The sequence below is a fragment of the Talpa europaea genome (assembly GCF_964194135.1).
Source record: "Talpa europaea genome assembly, chromosome: 12".
In the NCBI taxonomy this organism is placed as follows: domain Eukaryota; kingdom Metazoa; phylum Chordata; class Mammalia; order Eulipotyphla; family Talpidae; genus Talpa; species Talpa europaea.
Genome location: NC_140079.1, coordinates 80,999,352 through 81,017,627, shown reverse-complemented (window position 1 = coordinate 81,017,627; position 18,276 = coordinate 80,999,352). Strand labels below are relative to the sequence as shown.

The 18,276-nt window shown below is 40.8% G+C and overlaps 1 protein-coding gene across 1 annotated transcript; it reads right to left on the bottom strand.

The window, feature by feature from the left end:
* Window positions 1–559: 559 nt before the first annotated feature.
* On the bottom strand, window positions 560–16,814 carry ZCWPW1 (zinc finger CW-type and PWWP domain containing 1; the record flags this gene model as incomplete). The annotated part of the gene is made up of 16 exons (XM_084250163.1): window positions 560–861; window positions 1,690–1,824; window positions 2,259–2,319; window positions 4,103–4,197; window positions 4,838–4,904; window positions 5,531–5,614; window positions 6,820–6,924; window positions 7,322–7,397; window positions 7,976–8,096; window positions 9,101–9,217; window positions 13,083–13,205; window positions 13,390–13,547; window positions 13,840–13,955; window positions 14,739–14,819; window positions 15,256–15,509; window positions 16,787–16,814. The coding sequence occupies 16 exons, from the start codon at window positions 16,812–16,814 to the stop codon at window positions 560–562; spliced, it is 1,923 nt and encodes a 640-aa protein (XP_084106289.1).
* Window positions 16,815–18,276: the final 1,462 nt, after the last annotated feature.

Sequence of the window (18,276 nt, the reverse complement as noted above, 5' to 3'; positions counted from 1 at the left end):
GTGCTTCAGTGGCTACAAACAGCTTCATGAGTTGCATCTTAACCCCTTGTGCCACCAGGGTGGTCCCTGTTCTATTTCCTTATAATAGTAACTAAGGTGTGCAGTAAAGGGCTTTACATGTATCACCTCATTTAAACATTCACAACCCTATGTGGATGGTATCAGATGTGCCAATTTGAGGCATGAAAAGAACCAGAATGGTAACAGTGCTTTTCCTAAGACATCATAAGTGGTGACCCAAGAAATGAACCTGAGTCTGCCCTTCTCAATGTCCTACCAGATTCCTGTATTGTGCTATGCTAGCCTCCTACCAGAAACTATGGTGTGCCACAGTGAACTAGAAGGAGAGGGAGAGAAGCCAAAAGAAAGCATCTGGCTAGCGATGAACCAATTAAACCAGCAAACTGTTTTATTAACACATAAACTACACAACTCTGACTTTAGTCAATTAACCTTGCAGACAATGAACAAATCCAACACTTAATTTCTCAAAGACCCTTCTAAGAGGTTCTCCCTCCTGTTCCCAGGGAAAGGGGTGTGCGAATATGAGAGCACACATCTACTCCTCAAAGAAAGCCGTCGTGAACTCCTCTGCACCACCTCTCTGCTGCGGCTCCTCTCCAACCTCTTCCATGAGTTGGTCTACATCCAGGTCACTGGAGGCTTCATCATGAGGGGGGACACCACCATCCTCCTGAGGCTGAAGCTCCTGGGGTCCAGGTTCTTCTTGCCCTACCACAGGACAGGTTGCACAATGAGCTGGTGGGGTCTCGCCCTTTGGCACAATTCTTGCTTCTTTTTTCTCAGACAAGCTGGTTTCTGAGGCCTTGCTTTGGAGAGCTTTAAATTTTTTCTTAGGACCTATGTGAAAAGTGGTTAAATTAAGAGACCTATTAGGTCATCTATCCTTTCTTTTGTAGATCAAATTCCTAAATTCCTATTTTCAAGAAATCTCTGAAAAAGATTACCTTTCTCAGTAGAAAAAAAATAAAGCTTTGAACTCAGAAAATCTGGATTTAAGCCATGGATTAGATGTATGCCATGGGGCTTAAGCAAATTTTAGTATCATTTAAACCTCTTAGGCCTGTCTCATCGTTAAAAAGTGAAATTTCTAATCATAATGATATTCAAATAATTAAAGGGAACATGCATAGAAGTTGTCTATATAGCTAGAGCATTTCAAAAATCAAAAACCTTGAGCTCCTACCTCCTCACCAATCTCTTATCCATGGAGTAAATAAAATCAATACCATTATGTTTCTATATAGTGTGTGCTGCACTCTATAATCTGAAAGGTGCCCTTTCGCCTAATCTTTTTTTTTGAAAGATTTATTTATTTATACGAGAACCAGGGTACAGGCCAGATGCGTGGGAGAGTAAGAGGATTCACCAGAGACAGAGCACAGAACAGGCACACTGACGAAATACACTGCTGAGGGGAGCAGTAGGAGAGGTCTGCTGTGCCATGTGGGATTCTCGCTGGCCGGCCGGGATTGAACCTGCGCTCAGAGGCTGCCGACAGCTTCACAGTGCAGCGCCCAACCGCCTGCGCCACCAGGGAGGCCCTAATCTTTGTTCTTTTTAAAGCACACACACACAAAAAAAATATGTAGAGTTGTTAAGAAATGATCCAAGAAGGGGAAATGCAAATATGAACTCAGTTCATTTTTCCGAAGCCTTGAAACTTACCTGGCTGGTCACGATCTGAGTCTGCTTGCCCTTCTTTTCCTCCCATTATGGGTAGAGGAGGAGCTGTGGATTCAACTCCCAGAAATCTCTTCATCATCTTTCTTTGCAGGGTCCCAACTTGTCCATCTGCTTTGTCTGTACCCACACCCCCAATCAAAAACACTGGTTTATTTCTCTCCAAATGATAGTTTGGACTCCCACATTTAGTCTCTGCCCTGCACCTTCTGCTCATTCTCACTCTGCTGGGTTCTCTCAATTCCATCCTTTCCCCAATCATCTCTCTTATTTTTCCTGGATCTTCGTTACTTTATGGTCCTCAGATCCTGCATTCTCCAGGAAGTCATTCTTCTTGATTAAAATTTTAAAACATTCATACTATCTTTAAACTATGATTCTATAATTCAATACACAGAAGTGAGGAGGCTACAACTTCCCTAATGACATTGACCTGAGTCTTGCCTATTTTCTCAGGTTCTGGAACCGAGGCGATCAGTAAGGTCTACCTAAAGGCCCCTTCCACTGTTTCTGCCCTGCTGTAACTGTATGTGGCTTGTCCCCTGGATGCTTACCTCTTGCCTTGGGTTTTTTGGTCTGGATTTTTGTTGGCTTAGGACTGGGTAAAGGTGGGTCCTGAGGATGGGAGAGAACAATAAGAAAAATAAATGAAGTCACATAATCATGTTTTTAATAGAGTGGGACGCTACAGAAATGAAGAGTATGTTTATGGGAGTCAACTTAGGTCCTGTAAGCCTGAAACAGTTTAAATCAATGGCAAAAAAGATGTTCATTCCTTATCAAATAGTAATATCAAATAGTATTGACTATTTGATATTAGTCAATACAAGGTTTCATGCATGTGAGAAGGAAATCAAGGTAGGCCACAAACAAGATAAAAATTGGTAAATTAAAAAGAGGTGAAAAATCTGTATTCAGAACTTCTGGTTTCCAATCTTGCATGTAAGAAACTTAGAAGTTGCCACTCTGTTCTAACACCTGAAAAGCTGAAGAGACTGAAGAATCAACAACTCTTCTTGGATCTGTGACAGGAGCAAACAAGGCAAATTGCTGCCCTCAAGATAGAGAGGTAAATACAGAGTCCTGGCTTGCCAGAACAGACTCTCACAAGGAAAAACCAGGTTAGAAACCAGTGCCAGGATACCAAAACCTTGGCAGTAATAAATGAATTGCTGGAGGTCCAGTGTAAACAAGTGAAGAGCTGAAAACTCCAGGGGGACACAGTAATGGTGAGCTACTAGACTTCCATGGGTTTTACCCCCCAGGAGCCAGATTCTCATAGAAAATATCAGAGAAAAATCCCTCATGCTTCTGGGGCAGGGGAAAAGAAAACACTTTGAAATATACCAGAGCATTCCATTATCAAGGCCTGCCCTCAGGAGAAACTCACTAACCAGAGCCTAAACTACTAGGGTGAAATCAGATCCTAATAGTTCTGAGGGAAGGGAAATACCCAACTCCTACCCATTCTAAACATCCTGTTCCGTCTATGTTTACATATCATTATATATTTGTGGACACTGGGTGATTATGATATGGCAATGTAGGTTCATCAATTGTAAACAAAAGAACTACTCTGGTGGGGGACGTTGATAATGGAGCAAACTATGCAAGTATGCGGACAGGGGGCATGTGAAAACTCCTTGTAACCTTTCTCTCAATTTTGTTGTGAACATAAAACCATTGTAAAAAAAGTCTTCAAATATGAAAAACAATGTCTGCTTAATATACCTCAAAAGAAACTAAGAAAACAATGAAGGAGTATCCCCAGTGGCACCTCTGAGTATCCCCAGAAGGCCTCCCCCTGGTGGCGCAGGCAGTTGAGTGCAGTGCTGTGAAGCTGTCTGCAGCCTCTGCAGCGTGGGTTCGAACCTGGCTGGCAGGCAAGATACCCACGTGGTGCGGCAGGCCTCTCCTATCTTGCCCACTGCTCCTCTCAGCAGTGTATTTCAGTCCGTCTGCCTGTTCTGCTCCCCGCTCTGTCTCTGGTGAATCTTCTCACCCTCCCGCGCAAATGGCCTGTATCCTGGTTCTTATATGCATGAATATCTTTTTAAAAAATTACTTTAAAAAAAAAAGAGTATCCTCAGTGTCCATATTAAGGAAGAAGGGAGAGTGAAATGAACCTGCTATTCTATGAAACTGCTCCAGTCAGAACCAAAGAACTATAATATGAATTAAGATGATAATCAAGAAATAAATTTATAGAGATCTGAGACATTAGAGAGAATAACTGAAGAAAAAGGAAGTTTCCTTCCCAGGAGACTCTTCAGTGATAAGAACAGTCTGTCAGAACTACCCTGAGGCAGAACAAGATGGTTTCTTAGTAAATATAAATCCATGCTAACCAGATGCCCTATAGAAATTTCCAAAAGGGAATCCCCAAAATCATTCTTACTTTGTTCTCTTCCTCCTTCTCCTCATCATCCAATTCTGACTCCTCTTCTTTCTCTAAGGAGGGACTTGGGCTATTAGACCCAGAGATTGTTACATCTAAAAGAGAAATAGGAAAGAAAGGCTAAGTCATTTATCCTATAAATAAGTGATCAGTTTAAGGAGTTCAAACCAGATAATCTGTTTTCCAAGTCCAAACTTCATGATCAATGGTATTTTCAACATAATACATGATTCAAGATCCTCATGATTTCATACTTTATTATTTTATATATTTTTAAATCATTTTTCATTTTTGTACAATGTATGCATACTTTTAAAAGGTCTATTACTATTCTGTATGCACACTCCCTCTACACTTCCTTTTTTCTCCGTTCCTATTTCCATCCATCTACTCACCCATCCATACACCCATCCCCTACACGTGGTATGGCATTCGTGAAGCGCCTCCTAATATAGAATCCAGAACTAAGCTGCTCCCCTCAGCAATGTATTTCGGTCAGTCTGCTGTTCTGTTCCCAACTCTGTCTCTGGTGAATCCTCTCACCCTCCTGCATCTGGCCTGTATCCTGGTTCTTGTATGCATGAATAAATAAATCTTTTTTAAAAACTTACTAAAAAAAAAAAAGAGTATCCTCAGTGTCCATATTAAGGAAGAAGGGAGAGTGAAATGAACTTTCAGTTGCAGTTCCCATGAAGGAATGCCCCCTCACCAAAGCAGTCTTCCTACTTTTCCTACCTTTTCTTTCCTCACTATTGTCAGATCCATTATAACGGCTCCAGAAACCAAACAGGTTAACACGTTCCTGAGGGAACCAAGAAACAAAGCATCATCCATTACCGTCCCCAAGAATGTTTGGTCCTTTACAGCCTAGATTTTAGTTACAAAACTTACATTTACATTCCATTCCATTTTCACTTGAAATTTCACATTAGGTTTATATAGATTTTTGTGATTTAACTATTGTAATATATCCTTATAACATTATTGTAATCTCCCTTTCCGGTTTATATATATTTCAGTTAATAACTGAGAAAGGGAAATTCATCGTTTATCATTCTCTACCCAACTCCGAAAGGCAGAATCTGAGGGTAAAAACCAACTCCACATAAAATGGAGGTTAAAGTATGTACTGAATCTTGAAAAGTATATCTACAATACAATCTGAAACATGAAGTTAAATAAGGGGGTACAATGTCCACTACCACAAACTCTCTATCCAGGGTTGAGAGAAGATTCCATTTGTGCCAGGGTAGGAAAAAGAATGGCTAATTTCTTTTCATGGGCATCTGGCATGGGAAGAAAAGACCAGTTCAAAAACTAAGATAGTGTAATGGGAAAGGACAAGCCAATTTTCTACATCAGAGTATGGTCCGCTTTTGTGTCCCAAGTCCCATAAGGGAGCAGGATGTGGTCTGTACATTCCCCCACCTCGATATTGATCTGCTCTGCCTCTTGAGCCATCATCAAGGCTGCCCCCAATTTCTGGCAGCAGTCCCTGTTCCTGCACTTTTTCTGAAACAGAATATTAAAGTCAATGATAAATAGTAGAGAAGTGATCCCAACATACTGCTATTCACCAAACATTATCTTTAACTACATTTGTTACTGGTTCCTGGCACTGATTTGATATGTCTACATCTTTTGAGCTCGGAGACACAATCCTCCCCCACCCCACAACAAAACTTTCATTAACACCTAGAAATATTTTCAATCAACATTTTGGTGTCCTATCCAAAGTAAATCCTGTGGAAATCTGAAATCTCAAGAGTAAAAGGCATTCAGATAATGTTTTTAGATGATGATGTTTCAGATGATGATTTTAAATGATGTTTTAGTTTCTTTAGATCTAACTCTGATTTTCTGAGGTCCCTGAGTTACTGGGTCTTCCTCATAGTTAAGGCTGGTCAAACCCAGAGTGATCAGAAGGAAGAAATATTATTTAGTTAATTCAGTAGTTCTCAACCAGGGAGATTTTGTTCCCCAGAAGATATTTGGCAATGACCAAGGAGAGTTTTTTTGGTTGTCACAACTAGGAATGGGAATACTACTGGTTAGATGCCAGTGGAGCCCAGGGATGCTACTAAATACCCTACAATGTCTGGGAGAGCCCTCCACAATTATCTGACCCAAAATTTCTATAGTGCCAAGACTGATAACCCTGAGTTAATCTGTGCCCTCATTTCTGTCACTCCTGCTGTTGCTCAAGTGCAGAAAATCATGGTTTCAGGAAGCCCCCCTATCTGCAGGCAGGGAAGGATACTAAGAAAAATAATTATTGGGCCTCCCCGGTGGCACAGCGGTTGAGTGCTGGGTTGTGAAGCTGCCCGCAGCCTCTGCAGCACTGGTTCGATCCCCGGCCGCCTGGTGAGGGTCCCACATGGCGTGCAGACCTCCCCTGCCGCCCGCTGCTCCCCTCAGCAGTGTACTTCGTCACTCTGCCTGTTCTACTCTCCGCTCTGGCTCTGGTGAATTCTCTCACCCTCCTATGTCTCTGACTGTACCCAGTGCTTGTATAAATAAATAAATCTTTAAAAAAATTAAAAAAAATAATAATTATTCTGCCACAATTCTGGTAGAAATAACAGACCCTCATGAATAACCTCACCCTTGCATACTAGGTCAGACATGGGACTTTCTCCTGAAAGAGTCCCCTGGGAGAAAATCAGTTTTAGTTTTCAAATTCCCTATGTCACAGCTGATACCCAAGGGTTGCTCACCACTCCAGTTAGCTCCAGGGAAAGCTCCTGGAAGTTCTTTAGCATGTTGACTGGGATCCAAGCACGAGAGACTGTTTCTCCAAAAAAGGTCACATGGTACTTAGACTGAAATAAAATATGGTTCTGTTATGTCTGCTTGTCCTTCTCCCTGCTTTGTCCTCCCAGCCAGAAAAGATAGGGGAAGAAGAGAGGACCCACAAAGGAGGTGCTGAGCCTCATTTGCTCCCTTAAACTTGACCTGCCCACCCCATATCACTCCATTATTCTTCCATCTTAACCTCAGGAATCCTAACCAAAGCATATTTATCAAAACCATAAATATCCTAGTAGTGAATATTTAATTAGATACGAGTTCTTGCTGTATGTGAGTACTTATTTCTGCACTTATCATGCTATCTGAGGGTCTGTTTCTGCTCATATCTGCTGGCTGTGTCGCTGTTTCCAACATTGTACACTTTATTTTAACCTCAGTACCTACCTACCCTGGAACTGGAAAACTCACCGGTAGGGAATCAAGATGTGAAGCAAAAAGAAAATATTCCCCCAGGTCAGGATCAGATTCTACCATGCCTGGCCACCTGGAGAAAATAGAGGGGTATAAGGGATGGAAGATGAGAACACAAACTCATCATTACACCTGTAAAGGGGACCATATGTTTTTGCAAAAAAGAATCCCAAAGACAGACCAATATGTAAATCACTACCAAATGACAGACATATTATACGTGACTTCTATCAATGTAAAGACAAGTCCAGAATCCTCCCAGTAAAAGCATCTTATCCTTGTAGCCTTCCAGCAACCTTGAGAAGAAAAGCCCTCCAAAGAAACTAGCCTATTCTTCCTATTCTCTTTTGTAGCTCTCTCATATTTCAATATTTTAAAACTACTTTAGAGCCACCGTCCCCTCTCTACCCACTCATTGTAGGACTGTCAGACCCTTTTTTCCAGGGAGATACCACCTCTGCCAAGCACCCTCTAGAAAATATGCTTTTTCAAAGCCTGTAAGTTTGATACTTTATCCTCTCCCTCGCCACATATGGTTTCTAAGGCAGGTATTGTTTCCATTATAAATTCTTTCCATTTCCTTCCCTTCCTGCTTGAATCTACCTCTCCTAGCTTCATGAGGGACGGTCTGACTATGCCACGGTGCCCTACCAGGGGTAACCATATTGCTTGGCCCAGATGATGGATCCCGGGACGTAGGAAGCATAGGCCACATCACTCTCAAGTCCAGTCCAGATCTCCTCAGGGATATCACAGCGATTATGCGCCAAGTCTGCCAAAAGAGAAGGAATGAAGAGCTGGGGAGAGGTTCATAAAGTGAAAATCTGGGTGAGGGCAGATAAGGGTAAGTATATAGTGGTATATGCAGCAAGTGGGACCAAAAGAGCACCTAGGAAGCAGACATGGAGAAAGATGAACAAAGACCAATGGAGGAAAGCAGCTAGAATCAGAGTAGGCGCCTTATACTCTAAGTCGGAGATGCTAAACATCTGCCTGTATCCACATTGTAACCTGCTTCTATCTATGTAACATCATAATGGTCATTTCTCTAAGATTTTATTTCCTCATCTGTAAAATAACTGGGTTAGACTAAATCATCATAATCTCCTCCAAGTAGTTTTGAACATTATAGAATTCTAAGCCACTGGATCTCTCTCACCTACTTTTCCTCATATATCCTATTTCCCTTCCTATCCTCCAACCCAAAACCAACAACCTAATCAAGATTAATGGTCAGGGCCTCCCTGGTGGTGCAAGGGGTTAAGCACCACACTATGAAGCAGTCTGCAGCCTCTGCAGCACGAATGTGATCCCTGGCCAGCCAGAGAGAAACCCACATGGCACAGCAGACCTCTCCTGTCTCGCCCACTGCTCCCCTCAGTAGTGTGTTTCGGTCAGTCCGCCTGTTCTGTTCCCCTCTGTCTCTGGTGAATCCTCTCACCCCCACCCCACCCCGCACCACTGGCCTGTACCCCAGCTCTTGTATGCATAAATATATCTTAAAAAAAAAAAAAAAGATTAATGGTCAGACCAATGCTGAATAAGACAGAATTCACAAAAGATTCCTAGTCATTCCCCACAATTTAACTCATCAGGATGTCTTTCTTCAGCTCAGAATGGCCAGATTCTTCTTGATATGACAGGATGATCCCTTCCCTACAGACTCCTGGAGGGGATCCTTGACTATACCTTTATCATATTTAATCTAAATGATATATGCAGAGAAAAAAAGGGAAGAACAATAAAAATTTGAGAAAAACATATTTTCCATTTTACCTGTATTCTGGTCACAGGACCAATTATCCGGGAGGACTGAAGGGTCAATATTCCCACGCAGTCGTCTCCATTTCCCACACAGTGGGGAGGAACACTGGACCCAGACTAGACATTGACCTGTGACAGAAAAACAAAATGGAAATAAGAGACTCAAAAAAATATGCTCTTCCTTCTTCAATCCAACTAAAATCAGTATCACACACAGAATCACACAGCCTTAGAAATCAACTAATCCACTGATTTATAAATGGGAAAATTAAAGCTCAGAGAAGATAACTGACTTGCTAAAAATTAGTCAAAATCAGTGGCACAGCTGAAGTTAGGACCCAGGTCTCACATCTCAGACTTTCTCCTATGCCATGCTATATAGTCACTCCTCCCTTGACACAAAAATTGACAATTCTTAAATAGGTTGCCTGGCATATTTCTAGCCAGTGCCTGTTCTCTGCTGGCATATAACTACTGAAAAGCATTTTTGAAGGGTTAACCAGAATTCGTATCCAAATCTCAACTAATTTACCTGTCACCAATCCTCAACTAATTTACTTTAAGAACCAACAGCCCCTGAGTTTACCACCTTCCAAAAGACACAGATATAAGCCTACATTTTTCAACCAATTATTTATATTTACTTCAAGCTCTGCTAAAGCACCAAGCATTTCTTTTACCCATTGCCTTCCAAGTCCTCATCCTAACCTTTCTCTATTCCCCTATCTTCTAAGTTGACCCAATGGCCTGTACAGGCTCTCCTCTATCCCTCCCAAACCCTTCCACTATGCTCTTTGAAATCCAGACAAGGACAACCTTGTTCAACCTCTTCTCAGAACCTCTACCTCCTTTTTGAAACCGAGTGACTCATTAGTGATAATTGCCCCTACCTGACCATGCCTCAAATTACATCCCTACAAGTAGTCAGTTCCTTTTCACATATCCCATATCTCTCCAGCCAGAAAACAGGGATATCATCACCCTCACTTCCCACTGCCTTTTCCAGACCATTGCCATCTGCCCTGGGATTACACTACCCTCTCATCTCCATTACAAAGATGCTGGCATCTGGTTCAACCTTTTCCTCCTCCTCTCCACTTTCCACCTTCTGTCCTAATTTCAGATGACCAAGATTCCCACAGGAATAACACACCAGGCACCCTAATTCTGAGTTCCTGATCTTTTTCTCCACACCACTCCTGCATGGCCCACTAAGTCATACAGAGCAACTGTATACTCCCCTGGGCCACTTATCTAACCATCTCTACGACAGGAACTCTCTGTCCTTCCACTTCACTTGCTCGAATACCCCTATAGCAACTGTCACCCTATCTAGGTTTCCAACCCTCTGGATCCTACCTTCCTCTATATTTGATAGCAATCTCCTTGCTTCACCCTCTACTTACTCAGGTTTGATTCCTTAGATGCACTTTCAGACATTTTCCACTCCCATTCCCTGTCCTTCCTCCCAATCAGCTGGCAAAACACAACCCTGAATGAACCCACTCTACCTTTCTGGCACCTACACTTACTCAGCAGAGAGTTACTAAAGAAAAAAACATCACATAACCAGGAATACAGGTATACTATATACTTACAACAAACAACATCTGCCAACATGTTTCTCAAGTAAGTTTACTCTTCTGTCAAATATTATCTTAAATGCCCTACACCCCACTAAAATCACCCTGTAGAAAATCAAGTTAACTCACATTTGAATTCTTCCAAAGTATCTCATTTTACAGATGACTGTCTCAATAACTTTATTTTGAGGAATAAAGAGGGGTTGGAAATAATACATCAGTCTGAAAAGACAATTGCCAAATGATAGTTTTGGATGTTTATAGAAGTGATCTGGCAATCTTAGAAAAAAAAGTGGAGGTAGGGGCTATGCACCATAGAAAGTGAACAAAAATCAATCAAATAAGTGATTGGTTGTGAAAATAATGAATATTCATGAGAAAATGGGGATGTTTGTCCTAATGATATAGAACTAGATATTTATGGGTTGGTGAAAATTCCCAAATGACAGAAAAATTCAGTTTGCTTCCTTTCAAACAATTTAGAAGAGGTGTTCCCCAAACTGAGGTTCACAATGCAGCTCCATGATAATGAAGACTGATGTCACACATACATGTTAAGAGCATTTCAGTTGACTGCTCATATCTGAAACAGTAGTTTCATTGGGTTCTGTGATCCCTCATTCTGCTATTTGCGCCTCCAATCTTCCTGGCAGGTCCCAGGAAGTATCCTTTACTGGGTTTTCCATCTAATCTCTAAATGTTAGGGCACCAAAGACCTATTCCTGAGTCTTTGTTCCCTATGCTACACTTTTTCCTGAAGCAAGCTCATCCGTTTCCATAACTTTGAAATCCATTTTCATACTTGACAAGTTAGAGATCATCAGTTTTTGTTCTAAAAAAACTACCTTGTTCTTTTGACATTTCAGTTTGAAGGTCTCACAACAATTGAAAACTAAATGCCTTCAAACTGAATCCTTGATCTTATCATACAATTTGTTCTTCCTCCGCCTTTCTCCACCTCCTTTCATGTAACCAATCCTCTTTGACATACCCTCTCCTTTCTCTCACCCCCAACCACAGTCAATGCATTACCAAGTGCTGATAATTTTACTTCCAAAACATATTTTAAGACCATCCCTTTCTCTATCCTTACTCTACTTGGAAATTTTTGTCCAGCCCAGTGATGCAGCTCCCAAATTTGTATCTCCAGCCCAGACCTCTTTCTTAAGTTCTAAATCTTATCACATGTTCCCTAATGAGTCCAGAATTGAACTGATCATCTAAAACCTGCTCTTTCTTCTGTATTTTCCATTACAGATTATGGTTCTTTCAGTCACTCATGACAGAAAACAGAATCATATCCGAGACCTCACTCTTTCTTGGTTCTCATATGCAACTGGCAATCATATCACATTGCTCCTGCCTCCTGAAAATCTCAAATTTATCTATTCCTCTTCAATCCTACTGTCTTGCATGGATCACTATTTCTATGGTCTAAACTTGGCCCCTCCAATCTGTCTTCCACACCAGCGTCAGAGCGAGTTTTCTAAAATGTAAAACTTACTAATTTTCCCCTACTACTTAATGTCAATGATTCCGCTTCACCTTTAAAATGAAATCCAAATTCCTTAGTTTAATATGTACAGCCCTTTATGATTAGTCCTCACATGCCTCTAGTCTTCTCTCTACCACCCCTGAATCCTGACCCCCAACACACCTAAAAGCTACAACCACTAGCATCCTCCATAACTACCAATAACTTACCCTGACCCCATTCCCACCTTACTTGGCCTGATTATTCTTCAAGATCTGACTTGAGCAGTATCTTCTCTTGGGAACTTTTCCAGGTCTACTCTTTGTAGCTTCAATTATCTACCTTCCTCATAAGGAAGTCTACAAGTCAGGCCTGGTGGCACAGAGGTTGAGCACTGGGCTGCGAAGCTGCCTGCAGCCTCTGTAGCGCCGGTTCGATCCCTGGCAGCCTGCAAGGGTCCCACATGGCACGCAGACCTCTCCTGCTGCCCGCTGCTCCCCTCAGCAGTGTACTTCGGTCCTTCTGCCTGTTCTGCTCCCCGCTCTGGCTCTACGGAGTTCTCTCGCCCTCCCATGCTTCTGACTGTACCCAATGCTTGTATACATAAATAATCTTTAAAAAAAAAAAAAAAGGACATCTATAAGTCTATCTCCTTTGCAACACGCTTACCTTCATTTGCTCTGTATTTACTCCACACCTCCTAATATGCCTGATGTATACAGTAGCACCCAACAGCTATTGGTTATATGAATAACTGAATGAACTCTTTCTTTCTCTTCCTCAATAGCATATCTTGTAATAAGTAGCTGTTAGAGTGTAATAAGTAGCTGTTAGAGATAAATTACAGTCTTTGCAGAATGTCCTAACATCCTTGCCTCTCTCCTTTATCCCTAATTTTCAAACCCAAGTAGGTTTTCCAAACCATGGCTAAACTCACCAAAACCACATCCCTCTCCATTTTGTTGGCTCCTGATCTGAGAATGACCCTGATCCGTTGTATTTGACCGGTCATTCTGTTCTTGTTCATGTCCACTTTGAGCTTTCTCCATTTTCTCATTATCTGGGAAGATAAAATAAAATACTGTAGGGTGGGGAGACAAAGAGGAGATTCTTTATAGACAGTAAAGAGCAGTAAAAGCTTAATACTTTCAAGTCTTAGGTTGAAAATTCTCAACCTGTGCACTGTCCAAGGCCCTAATTTTGGTGTTCTTGAGCCAAATGTTGAAGTATATCTGACTACTTACGAGTTTCCTTCTTTCTTTTGCTTAAGGAGGGTCTACTGTATTTCTTCTCAGGGGGTGCAGGATCTGGCTGGCCTGCTGTAGAAGTCTTTATCTCAGGGATCACTCCATCTTCCTGAGAGGCTGAAATCTCTAGAATATGAGGTACCTTTACCCCCACTCTGAAAATAATATTTTTTTAATGAAAATGTTAAAAAGGAGAATTTTGTAGTACACTTCCTTTGAAAACAAAAAAGTCCAATGATGAAAGGAAGCTAGAAGAACTCTAGGCTGTCTAAAGCCTCCTAAGATCATTTTAGTCATCTATTTGCCCATTTTCCCAACTCAGAGATATCTTCCCTGAGGTGAGAGAAATCTATAGTGATATGAAAAATGAATAGCTAGCCAGAGAGCTAGCTATTTACTATGTTAAGTCCATGCCATGATCAACTTACCTCAATGGGATGAACTTACCCATCAGCATTATCACGATCAGTAGTGGAAGCAGCAATTTCTGGTTCCTTGTCTAAGTGGGTATATAATATGGGCTGGGCACAGGAAGTCTCTGCAAAATCAAGGCTAGATCTCATCTGTCCCCAAACAAAACACTACATAAACAGAGGAGCCACTTAAGAAAATAACCACTAAATTATTTCCAAACTGTAAGTTTTCACTGCAATGTCTCCCAACTGTTTCCTGAAAGAGCCTTTGGACTTCTGTCACACAGAACCTTAAGTCTCAGGAAAACCTACAAACATATCCTTCAGCAGACCCTTCCAGATTGATTTGCCTTATTTTAGGGTAATCAGGTAATGTTCATTTAATTTTGTGTACATACCAGAAATTGTATGTAATATGTTTTATCATTTGTTCCTGAAATTTCTTCTATGAGTAGTAGTACACTTCATAGCTGAAAATGCCAGGCCTTTCTCCCTAGTGTTAAAGTCTCAGGACTTGTACTGTAGAGTTTTTTAATTCTAAAAATCAAATCTCTGAGAATAGCAGAGAAACAATAGCACTGGAAACAAAAAAATACAAGAGTAGATGGAAATTATGCTCTTCAAAACTGGGGAAAACAATTTATCTTTTCTAAGTAGATAGCAAACATACAAAAATTAATTTAAACTACACTTTAAAAATCTAGGTGAGAATCTATAAATATTTTGAAGTCACTGTAATCTACTTTTCTAAACATCTACCCCTAAGGTGGTTAAGCTGTATACTAACAAAAGATGAAGTATTTAAAAATATTTCAGAGTCCCATTTAATATTTCCTTACTTAAGAAATAAGAGTGAATGCTGTAAACTTACTCTACCCCTCAGATAATAGTTTCTGTGCTAACTGAAACTCTTTTTCTCTCAATGTTCGCCATACCCAAGCACTGCTGTAGGGACTTCTGTAGCACAATCTGGACAATCTCCTCAAATTCCGCATTGGTAAGACTTGCTTTTTCCTGCAGAGACAAGAGTAGATGAGGAAATATTGCTCATCTTTCCCCAGTCCTCTTTGAACAGAGAAGCCTCCTTCAGATGAGGCAACAAGTTTACAAGGCTGCAAGTATGTAGTCAACATACCTAAGTACCCCATAAACTCTATCCAAGATCTCCTGGGAATGAAGGAGTCAAAAACAAAAGAACAAAGTTTATAAAGTCTCTTTTCACGTCTATGTTCACCTCCATGGTAACTCAGTTCCTAATAACTCAGTTCCTAAGTCCTGCGAAATGCTATCATCAAAACATTTTTAACCTCTTTAAATAGAAAACGGAAGCCACAAAAAAAGAATTAAGCTGAAATTACAGGATGAATTTCCACAACATAAAAAAATTGTATTTCTAGGCTGGGTTTCTTGGAGAAACTGTCCCTCCAGAGCTCAGCAAAGTAACTGGTACCTTTTCTTTCTTCTTTGCTTGCTTACTGTCTTGAGTCTTTCCTTTTTTCTCATGGCCACTGCTTGGCCCATTCTTGGTGGTTGCTTTTTCCTCCTTCTTCTCTAAGTTGGCTTTCAGCAGATTTGGTCTGGCATCTGCCTCTGCGGAATTGACCCCCAGGGTACCCTCCTTGGGTGAGTTAGTGCTATAAAGTATCAGGTTACGTGATTTTTGTCCAGGTGGGGCAAAGGTTTTCTTTGGTGCTTTCCCACATTCTGAAAGAAATTTGATCATCAGATGGAATTTATAAAACACAGGGTGGGGGGAGCTTCCCAGGTGGCACAGGGGTTAAGTCTCATGACTGCTGCAGCATGAGTTCGATGTCTGGCCAGGGAGCTAACCCACTTACGGTGCAGCAGACCTCTCCTGTCTTGCCCACTGCCCCCCTTAGCAGTGTATTTCATGGGCCTGCCTTTTCTCCTCCCCACTCTGATGAATCCTCTCACCTCCCACACCTCTGGCCAACACCCCAGTTCTTCCATGCATAAATAAATAAACCTTCAAAGGAAAAAAAAACATAGGGTCTGACATAGAAATCGCCATATCAGAATTTTCTGGAGAGAGATGTTAACAAATGCGTATTCCTAGGCCTCTCCTTACCTACCCTCCTGCCTTAATACTCTGATAAAATAGTTTGGAGTAAGGCCCAAGAGTCTGTAATTTTACAAAGTTATCTAGCCAGTAGATTCTGATGCACAATCAGGTTTGGGAATCACTAAGTAAATCAGTAAATCAAAGGTTAAAAATATGAGCATACAATAAGGTTAATTTTATTTTATTTATTTTTTTAAAGATTTATTTATTTATTTATTTATACAAGCACTGGGTACAGTCAGAAGCACGGGAAGGTGAGAGAATTCACCAGAGCCAGAGCGGGGAGCAGAGCTGGCAGAAGGAACAAAGTACACTGCTGAGGGGAGCAGCGGGCGGCAGGAGAAGTCTGCGTGCCATGTGGGACCCTCCTCTGGTGGCCGGGGAGCAGCCGGGGAGCAGCCAGGGATCGAACTGGCGCTGCAGAGGCTGCGGGCAGCTTCGCAACCCAGCGCTCATCCGTTGCGCCACCGGGGAGGCCCTCAATAAGGTTAGTTTTAAATTTAAAAAATTTTAAATCTGACAAAACTCTACGGGAAATTAAAACTAGCCCCCCCTCAAAAAAAATACAAGTGATTTCAATCATCCTGCTAGGCATCAGCAATGGCTCTTCTTCTGAGCTGCCATAACATTTGTTCTTTGATGACATTTACCATGTTGAAATTTATGTTATAGATACTTAACTATCTTTTCCCTCCCACTGAGTTCATACATATTCCTTTCTAAGTGATATATATTTCACTCAAAGTGTCCAGAAAAGTAGTAACTTTAAAAGAGTGAGCACAAAATATATGTAAACTGAGCTTCCCTTTGATGGGAAGAGTGTGCAAATGACCAGGGGCTGAGAAAAAAGGGAAAAATGAAAAAGATGTACAAAGTGAACCCCTCACTCTTGACTCACCTTCTTTACTCTGCAATGTTGTCATCATTTAACTCAGAAGCATGCCTCTGTCAGAAAAAAATAAATGAACTGTTATGACTCTGATTATGACTTTAAGTTGAGTTCAAGATCTCTTTGCCGGGGATCTGGGGATCCCTACACTTTCTGCCTTCTTTACAATGTTTCTACCTCCTGGGCAGTGTCAACGATCCCAGATGATAATGAAGTTACTATTTTAAAGTTACTATTAGCAATAATCCTTAGTGTTTTATGTGCCTAGAACCACTTCCAACTTGAGGTAGGTACTTGTAAATAGGTAGAAATGATAGTGGTACTGATGGAAGAATAAATAGTAAGAGAGCAGGATGGAAGAATAGATAGTAAGAGAGCAGGGGTAGTAGTGCATGGACAGTCCTCTAAGTTAAAGAGTTTTCTTTAGCTAGATAACCTCATTTCACAAGGTTCTCCTAAACAAAAATAATTTCACAATTCTCTGACCTAATTTGGTCCCTATGCATAGAGAACCCCTTTTCAAATATCACTATTTTAAATATATATATATCTTCCTTTTACTTATCTTCTAGCCCAATAAATTTCTCAATGTGCTGGATTCTAGTCATCGCTATTCTAGGTTCAGAAATACTGGGTAACCAGCAGAGGTCTCCATAGAAGCTAATCGTGAGAATTACGATATTTATATCTATAGTTCATCTGTAGTTATTTACTAACAGATGTTCTATACTACATCAATATGTTTTGTTATAACTACCAAAATTGTGACTAACAATAACGGGCAACACTTACTGAGCACTGAGTATATTCTTTATCCTTTCCATGTCATCTCTTTTAATTCTCACAATAAATCTATGAGATAGATACCATTTTACATTTTGGGAAAAATAAGGCTTAAAGGGATTCAGAGATACTGATAAGTGATAAATTCAGGATTAGAACCCATCTGATTTTAAAGTTTATACTATTAACTGTTCAGTACTAGTTCAGAGCTTCACAACCCTTTTAATATAACATACATGAAAGCATACATTAATATTACACATTGAAACTTGGAAAATTATATTTCTACATACTCTGGATAAAAGGATCAGGCCCACAACTGAGGGGTGGGAGTGAGGAGCCTCCAGCCATGCCCAAAACTGAAGAAATTATTGATAGTATCTCTACACAGCTATAAGCCATTTATGCCAAGACTCATTTTGTGATATTCCAATAAGATACTTTCCACTACTGATATTATTTCTACCCAGTTGTTAGGAGAGAATTGCCTTTTGTTTTATGAGTCCAAAACCTCATACCTCATGGTTTTCTCCAGGTTTAGAGCATATAAGCCATTCTTATTTATTAAGCAATTATAAGCACTGTAGCTCTCGAAGGGGCTTTAGAGATGGTTAAGTGCCATGTCACCTTTTTACAGAAGAAAAAAATATGCAAAGAGAGTTTAAGTAGTTTTCCCACAGCCTCGGTATTAATATATGGTAGAGCCAAGATGACCT